This window comes from Porites lutea, chromosome 9 (assembly GCF_958299795.1).
Source record: "Porites lutea chromosome 9, jaPorLute2.1, whole genome shotgun sequence".
NCBI classification, from domain to species: Eukaryota; Metazoa; Cnidaria; class Anthozoa; order Scleractinia; family Poritidae; genus Porites; species Porites lutea.
The window spans coordinates 14,096,755-14,106,031 of record NC_133209.1 but is presented as its reverse complement, the minus strand read 5'-3'; the positions used below and the strand labels follow the sequence as shown (position 1 = coordinate 14,106,031).

The 9,277-nt window shown below is 41.2% G+C and overlaps 1 protein-coding gene across 1 annotated transcript; it reads right to left on the bottom strand.

Annotated features, from left to right (window-relative positions):
- On the bottom strand, positions 1 to 1,629 carry LOC140947376 (uncharacterized). The gene has a single exon (XM_073396454.1). It carries the CDS (start codon positions 1,620 to 1,622, stop codon positions 114 to 116), a length of 1,509 nt encoding a protein of 502 aa, XP_073252555.1. The 5' UTR covers positions 1,623 to 1,629; the 3' UTR covers positions 1 to 113.
- Between the last annotated feature and the right edge of the window lie 7,648 nt (positions 1,630 to 9,277).

Here is a 9,277-nt window from a genome sequence, read left to right as displayed (position 1 = left end):
GGGGTGGAGGGGGGTAGGCAGAAGTGGCAATTTTGTTCTGTAAAAAGAGCACATGCAGCTCCCTGCTGCTATTTACTCGCATGTAACTATATTGACCTTTCATGCATTTAATTTTAGTTAAGATCGACATGCAAGAGTAACAGGTGAATTGCGGTCGTTAGAAATGGCAGCAGCAGGGTCACCAAAGCAGTCTTGACACCTGTCAAATTCATTCCCATTATCTGAATACCCCTGCCTGTTGACAGCTTTGCCACCATCTTATCTAATATTTCCTCGTTCTGGAACAGGTATCCTGCCTCCCTCTGTTCTGAAAATTTCAGATCTCCAACAACTTCTGGTAACCTTGTCATGATCTTGTGCAACTTAGCCAGGAAAATTAATGGCAGGGTGTATAACACCAGCATTTCCAGGAAATCACCTAAAGCACTACAACCAATCCTTATCACTTCTTTTACGTCTGTAAGCTTATCAGTGTACTCAAATGGTAGCTTGTATGTCTTGACTTGGTGACGAGTGTTGTTCGGACCTGTAATCTTTAAAAACAATCCCATTTCATTGTTGTTATAAAAACTACTGACATTAGTAACAGTGAAGCCCGTGTTTGATGGGATCTGTGCTGCTGGAGTTAACATCATGGGGTCGCTGTATTTCTGCCGGTAGTAGATCTCAGTTTGGAAGCGTTCAGCACAAGAAAATATTGACGGAATGAGTAGTATCAACAGCAGGAGTAGGTGTGCAATGAGGAAAGGTTGAAAATACCTTTCTGCATCCCGAATCATTTTTTTGATATCTATGAACCGATTCCTCGCTTCTTCGAATTTATCCTCGGGCCACTTTTGGATCTGCTCTTTGAAAAAGCGAATGTGACTGAAGATGATGTAGACTTCGTAAATGAAGCCAACAAACATCGGCAGCGCTACAAGGCGAGCGATAAGTGACAGAGAAATCGCCAAACTGATTTCCTCCATGCTAAAAGACGCCACTTTTTGAGTCGACAAATTCATTTGGACAGCTTTCAGTAAGAGCGGGAAGAAGATCACGCAGCAAATTACAGCAAGGATTGCTTTACTGATGGTTTTTTGGGTTTTCTTCCAATATCGCCTTGTCAAAATCACTTTTGATAGCATTCTTTCAAGGTGACGTTTCCGAAAGTAAAGCACCCCAAGGACGTTCAGTTCCAGAAACCTCAGAGACCAGATGGTATTTCTGGCCGCAGTGACAGTTTCATTCATTTCCTCTTTAACCAGGGATCTGTTGTTAAAGGCACCCATGTCGAAGCCGTAGCAACATACGAGGATACCCTCGATTAGAACCTGCATTGTGGTGCAAATCGCCTTTTCTGTGGCGGAAGCGGTGTCTGGAAACCACTGAAATGTGCTCCTGATATAAGCTTTCAGCCTAGTTAACATCTCAGCCCTCTCTTCTTTATCCAAACTTAAATGTATGATTTCATCCTCTTCTGTTTCTGAGTTGTCATCAGCAACGCTTTCGTTGCTCTCTCTTGCGCGCTCTCTCCCGTAGTCCCGCTGTGTACTGTTTATGCTGCCTCCACTTCCGCTGAAGTCCACATCGAAGTCTTCACGGCTATTATCCGTATAAATTGGCTTCTGGTCCTCAGACATGGTTAAGACCAGCTGTTAATACAGACAACAACAGAAGAATGCTACAGCGAGGGTTAAAGAACAATCAAGGAAAAAGGGTGGCTTTGTTTGACGAGGCGCGGGGATTCCCCAACCACTTCAATCGAAACTGAAAGTTTTTTATTTTAGTGGCACAAGGGAATTGATTTGATACGTTTTTGTTGGGGACATCAAGAAACATGCAGAAACACGTCTCTAATTGTTATGCGGGGATAATGCACTTTCCCTTTTCGCTTTGATTTGGTCATAAAAAATATACCATATGAATAAATGCTGCGAAAGAATGTATTTAAGAGGGCATGAATACAAGTTCTCTGTATGGTTCCATTTCTGTATTTATACTTTGCAAAGGTTGCCCATCGCGCTAATATTATTTATTAAATAAACAAAAACAGCAGAAATCATGTTGTAATGGAAAGATTTAAGCGACTTGTAACCTGTCAACTACACTATAAGGCTCGAATCACACAAAGAACATTTCCTGTAGGATAATAAATGACAAGGCAAAATATTTTTTTGAGAAAATAAGACAGCTTCTTACAGCAGCTTCCAAAACACTTCTTCAAGATAGTAATATATTTATGTCTCTCGGAACTAAGTTACCAAAACGGTGTCTGCTTCCTGAGAGATTAATTCGCGTGAGGAAGCTCTAAGGCCCTGTTTACAAGGAAGAAGGATAACCCTAGTGCTAGGGTTACCCTAGCACTCGCACATTTTTTGTTTTTTTACACGACGTGTTTACGAGGCAGGTAGGGTTACCCTAGAGCTAGGGTAAGAGGGTTACCCCGCCTGCTTTGTAAACTCTTTGCTAGGGATAACTCGCCTACCCGGGACAACTTTCCTCCGTCATGCGTGACCAGTAATCCTGACAATTTGAACGGAATTATCCAATTTCTGAGCTAAATTGTAAACATCTGAGCAATATACGGTATTTTCTGTATACGATGATAATATTTTCCCTTTTTTCGTGGATTTAACGTGTTTTCCATTGAGAACTTCAAGTTGTATTTCAAATCTTGGACATTACAAAGAATGTCACACATGACGAAACACGTCAGGAAAGCTGGTTAAGTTTACCCGGGTGATAGGGTAATCGAGGGTAACCTTTGCTATCTCTAACCCACTTGCTAGGGTAACCCAAGGGGTGGGTAGAAAACGAAGACCCAAGACCTAAGACCCAAAAACGAAGAGCCCCCTCAAAATCTAGAAACGGGTATCTCGACCATAGATGTGTAAGAAACAACAATATCTTCAATTATACAAAATTTCGACCAGGGTCTTCGTTTTCAACACAATCCCCCCGGTGTGTAGAAAACGAAGACCCCCCTCAAAATCACTTGGAAACGGCTGGAAACTCCTTTTAACCACTTCTAGACACTAAAGGAGTGTAAGAAACAACACGAACACTTAACACGGCTCCTGACGATTTTTAATGATACAAAATATTGACCAGGGTCTTCGTCTGAGTTTTCTGCGGAATCATCCTTTGCTGGTCAAAATGTTGTATAACTGAAAATCGTGTTGTTTCTTAGACTCCTTTAGTGCCTAGAAGTCGTTAAAAGCAGTTTTCAGCCGTTTCCAAGTGATTTTAAGGGGGGTCTTCGTTTTCTACACACCCGGAGGATTGTGTAGAAAACGAAGACCCTGGTGGAAATTTTGTACAATTGAAGATATTGTTGTCTCTTACACATCTTTGGTCGAGATACCCGTTACTAGTTTTGAGGGGGGGGGGGGGGGGGGGGCCGGGGGGGGTTCTTCGTTTTTCGGTCTTAGGTCTTTGTTTTCTACCCACCCGTAACCCTAGCACAAGGAAAACCCTCTCTCCTTGTAAACAGGCCCTAAGTACGTCTGCGTGGAAAGCTACAATCTTGGACAAAATAGACTGAAACACAGTACCGTAAACGATCCCCGACCGTACACTAGGAGGAAAATGAACGAGGTTTGCAAGCAATGTTGTGAAATCCTCTCAAAACTATAGCTAGACTTTGAAGCCTTGTTTAAGTCTTGGGAAAGTTTTGAAAACATTTCCCGACATTTTTCCTACCCAGTTTACCCACCAATCTATAAGTCTGCAGTCTGCATTTAACTCGCGTTGCACTACGTCTTTTCGACGCTATCCAATTGCCCTAAACAGTCTCAAGGTGTGACGAATACTGTATTAGATCTGTTTCATTCGTTACGTCTGTTACCGATCTTGAAATTTGCCATCTTTCTATCTCAAACACAATAAGGTATGCTTTTGACCCCCAGCCAGTACAAAGGACGCATGTCAATTAACAACCTAGTACACTGAGTCTAACCTCCACGTACGGAAAACTCTTACATGCTATAACGGAAAGTTCCCTCGGTCCACAAGATACCAAACGTCAAACAATCCCCAGCTCTATACTAATCGGCCTCTGTATCGCCGACTGGTGATCCCCCCCCCCCCCCCCCTCCTTGGAAGCGGTATCAGGGTCAAAATTCAGTTCCTAATAGGGACAGGCACAGCGAAAGGCCAGCTCAACGTATTTAGGACAGGCACAGCGTATTTAGGACAGGCACGGCGTATTTAGGAAAGGCACAGCGTATCGCGGACAGGCACAGCGTATCGAGGACAGGTACAGCGTATCGAGGACAAGCACATCGTACTGAGGACAAGCACAGCGTATCGAGGACAGGCACAGCATATCGCGGAGGACTGAGAACCAAGAACCCCATAATCCCTTGCCAGCGGGACAAAACATGGCGGCCCGACAGGTGAGTTCATTCAAAATGTTTTGTAAAAAGGGAAGATATTTGTTTTTACACATTCTGACCGTTATTTAAATTAAAAACAAAAGAAGGACTTGTTTCGACAGCTGATATTTCTCTTGTTGGCACATTATGTCCTACCCAGCGGGGGTACTCTGGATTTCAATTGACATGGTTGATCGAAGGATTTTTTGGGGTTTGAAATTTTAATATTGATTTCGAGATTTTTTTTGGCAAGTATTTTTTTGGGTAGCTTAATTTAAGTAGGGAACAATCTGAAGGTTCGTGATAGTTCCCGCGCATCCCGGCCGCGTAGTTCCGCGAAGAAAGTAAAACCAAACTTGTTTTGCGACTGATTTAATATTTAACGTATTATATTGCATCTTTTTCATAAAACCGGTTACTATACAACCAATCATGTCAATAGTCTGCAAAGTGTCCCGGGGTGTAAACAAACGCTTCAATTCCTTTTTTTGTTATCTCCGTTTATCACCCGGCTTTTAATATAGTCACTTGAACTCCCTTTTGCCTTTATGTTCTTGGGTGTCTCGAGTGTCTTTATTACATTAATACAATGACCACCAGATGCGAAAAAGGTTCTTACTCCAGATGGTGTGCGGATGAATAAACAAACACAAACATTCCATTTCTAATGTTTCTTTTTTTCGTGTTATATCATTGAATGAATTCTGGAAATTTTTATAGCTCGGAAATTCGGCATGGGATTTTTTCCCGGGGGAGGCACTCCCTTATTTGACCTATACGGGTATGGGCCGCTGAACAGGGTACGGTTTTCAAGGTTTTGATCTGGTTTTGAGTCTTAAACGGTATACAATTTCACTATTGAGCGTCTTGAACTGGGTGTCTTTTTGGACTGAAAGCCTTTCAAAGAGTGTGAAGACTTGTGATGAGCGGTCTACATTTGCAGTACCAATAATTTTTTCCTCAATATCTATTTCCACGATTTTAGTGTGAAAAACTACTTAATTCTGTATGCAAAACAAACAAATCAGGGTCAGAAAGTAGTGTTTCCTGTCTTAAACAGGGTAGCGAAATGAGCAATTTTTGTCTTAAACAGGGTCGGGGTTTGAAGGCCTCGGCGGCACACCCCTACCTAAACTTCCCTTGAGTGCCCCCCCCCCCCCGGGATGTTTTGGAGGTTAAATTTTGGTCCAGGGATTTTTTATGGTTTTGGTTGAAGCCCTTGGGATGTCATATCGAATCGACTTCAATTTGTACCGAAACGGCTTAGTATCGAAACTACCAGGAAACCTGACATAATGTGCCAACAAGAGAAACATCGGCTGTCAAAACAAATTAAAACTTTCTTTGTTTTAAATTTAAGTAACTGTCAGAATGTGTATAAACAAATATCTTCCCTTTGAACAAAACATTTCGATTAAACTCACCTGTAGGGCCGCCATGTTTTGTCCCGCTGGGAAGGGATATGGGGTTCTTGGTTTTCAGTCCCCCTCACCGGTCCCGGATACGCTGTGCGTTTCCTCAATACGATGTGGTTGTCCTCGATACGCTGTACCTGTCATCGATACGTTGTGCCTGTCCTAGATACGCTAGGCCTGTCCTCGATACGCTGTGCTTTTCCTCAATACGATGTGGTTGTCCTCGATACGCCGTACCTGTCCTCGATACGCTGTGCCTGTCCTAAATACGCTGTGCCTGTCCTCGATACGCTGTGCCTGTCCTAAATACACCGTACCTGTCCTCGATACACTGTGCCTGTCCGCGATACGCTGTGCCTGTCCTAAATACGTTGAGCTGTCCTTTCGCTGTGCCTGTCCTTAATACGCTGTGCCGCTTCTCGATACGCTGTGCCTGTCGTAAATACATTGAGCTGGCCTTTCGCTGTGCTTGTTCCTATTCGGAACTGAATTTTGACCCTGATACCGCTTTATAAAGATTGTCCTTCTGATGTTCAAGCCTCTTAAAATCAAAGCGAGGTCTGGTACACAATTTGAGTTTAATTAATGACAAGCGACTACACAAACCTCATGTTGAAAAAAGCCAAAAGGAGTTCTGATCAGGCGACAATGCAATACTATGCAAATTTCCTAGTTATGTAATTATTAAACACATTTTCGATAACAAAACTATGTATAAAGTACTAAAGTGCAAAATATAATCGGAAAATATTTACAGGAATTTCTACTATGAATTTCTTTTTAATATCCCGCCACTTGACGGGTAAACCTTTCTCTGGTAAATGATACTTAACATTTAAAATAGAAATAGAACTTCAACTCTTAGGTTGTCTCTGTGGGAAGTCAACATTTGTCGACAGGCGATTTTAAGACTGTTTAGCTCTCCCCCTAGTCTGAAATTCATCCGATTGCTTCGAGTCGTTTTCTCCTCTCAACAACTGGACGGCATTAACGGCCGGTCGATTCAGACGTTACTGAGGAAGTAATAACGACTCGAAGTAATCGGATGAAATTCAGGCTAGCTGCCTGCATCAATGATTGAGAAATCATTTTTCTGATGTATTCACCAGGCTCAAAATTCACCATCACATCTCTTTTAAGTAAATGAGTCTTCATTATTTTTTGTTTTTAGATGTGTTCAAAAAAGCTCAGCCCCTTGGAAGATTTACAGCCGTCTTTTTGACCTTTGCATTAAGCTCTTTGCTTCATGTAAGTAAAAGAAGAGTATTATACATTTGCATGTACCTGTGTGGGTATCAACTATCACAGACACCCTCTAATAATACAATAATAATAGTAATGGTTCTTTGTGTACCTTTCCAGAGCTAACAAGACGCTACGGAGCGTACACTTCGGCGTCGTGGTTGTGGAACTAATTAATTCAAAAGGTCTAGATAGCAGCAACAATATAGATAGTCGTATAAACATAACAACTTTCTTTAATTTTCCAGACATGTTTCGACGGTACATCCGTCATCTTCAGTGTTACATATTTTGAAATCGCCGTTGAATTTAAAGCGCGCGCGATCTTACAAAGTTCGTTACATTGCGTTGTCAATATATTGCGTACTAAAACAAAGTTATTATTAAACTATCATTATCATTTAACTTTGTTTTAGTACGCAATATTAATTGTAAATGCGGACGAATAGTAAGAAATCAAATATGGTAAGAGTAAGGTGTTAATTTGTGAAATTATGGGATTTGTCAGGATATTCTGAAAAAAGCAACATCCAAGAGGCCTACTTGCCAAAAACTAGCATTTCGGGACAAATTGTCTCCGAGATATTAGCCCAGTTATGCTCTGATGACTCCATACAAATCCTTCTAAAAAACAATTCTCTATTTTTCTTAGTCACGTCAGGCTTCAAAAACAGCATAGCAGTCCCATGTACTGATTAAAGATATGTAAGGCATGGGTAAGGAGTCAATTACGTTGAGCATGGAATTGGCTAAAACTCAAAGTCACGAGTTCGAATGTTTTGAGGATAATTATTCACTGACTATCAGCACGCAGGGATGTCGGATTAACACAAGGAAGTTTAACAACAAATGAACAAAGCCTTTTCATAGCTTTAAAACACAGCATCCGCCAAAACAAACTTGACTTGAACTTTGAGTAAAACTAAATAGCCTCTACCAATAATAACAAACTCTCACTTGAACTTCAGATATCTTACGGCTTCCGCGAACTTGTAAACACAGAACCTGAAAATCGACCTTCGTCACACTTCAAGCTAAACATAGCAGTGCAGCTCGTGGGGAAAAACTTAGTTAGTCAAAAGAACTCGCTTGGAACTTGTATACCGTTTGACATAAGGTTCTAGAAAATACCAAACAGGCGAATAGTAGTAGCTTTTCGACATATTTTATGATTTCAGTAACTGATGCAAATCTGCTGACTCATGCTGAAATGTAAACATGCCCTAATTAATTATTCATGAATAATCCAAAAACGTAGAGAACGTTCGAGAAAGTCACGCTACGCATGAAAGCAATTTTACTACGTAACTCTCAACAAAGACAAAATGTCTTTGGGCAGCATTTTGTAACTTTAAATTCATCATAAAACAGTTCGAAAGGAGGACTCACTCGTGAAATCTTTTTCAACACTCGAAGAGAAATTTCGTGTCTCTACGCGGCCACGAAATATCCTCTATTTATTCCTCGAGTAATTAAAGACTAAACTCGAAGTGATCTCAAGATATCATGAGGTAGTCCGGTCTTATTTCGTGAAATAGTTGAAACAAGCCGAAAAGTCACGAACTTGCACGCCCAATCTTGTCCGGAAACTAGTGCATCATTTAATAACTTTTTTTCATATCCCAAACTACCTTGGGTCGCAGTAGCGCAATCGGCTAATCCCTCAACGTAGAGTCTCCTTTGATCTGACGGGTCACACAGGTGAGTCGGTTCAAACCCCGGGAAAGCCAAAATAATAGAGACCTTTAGCATCAGGTAAACCGCAAACCGCAAACCACAAACCGCAGTTACGCGTTTGCAGTTTCGCGTTGCCAAGATTTCAAACTTTAGCAAGGCGTTCAGTTCAGTTCAGTTCAGTTCATTTTTATTTAGCCAAAATATAATACAATACAAGAATACACATAGGAACTGTAATGTTGCAAGGGAGCCCAGAAGAAACCAGAAGGCTTTATGAAGCCTGGGCTCCCCAGTCTCAAAGAAATAAGCAAAATAAAATGAAATTCGCGGAGTGATACGTTAAAAATAGGAACTAAACAGAGACTGAGTTAGGTTATGATTTCAGTAACAAGATAGAAAAAAAAATTAACTCTGGATTGGAACAGAATACTTTCCTTTGTTAGTACGGCAGAAAGGAATATAAAGTACGCGTTCATTGTTTAGGGCCGCCATGTTGTTTTCATCAAGTCGAAGTGCATCACTTTAATCGCCCAAAACTCAGCAATAATTCATTGATTCGAAATTAAAAATTCAACAAACACAGCG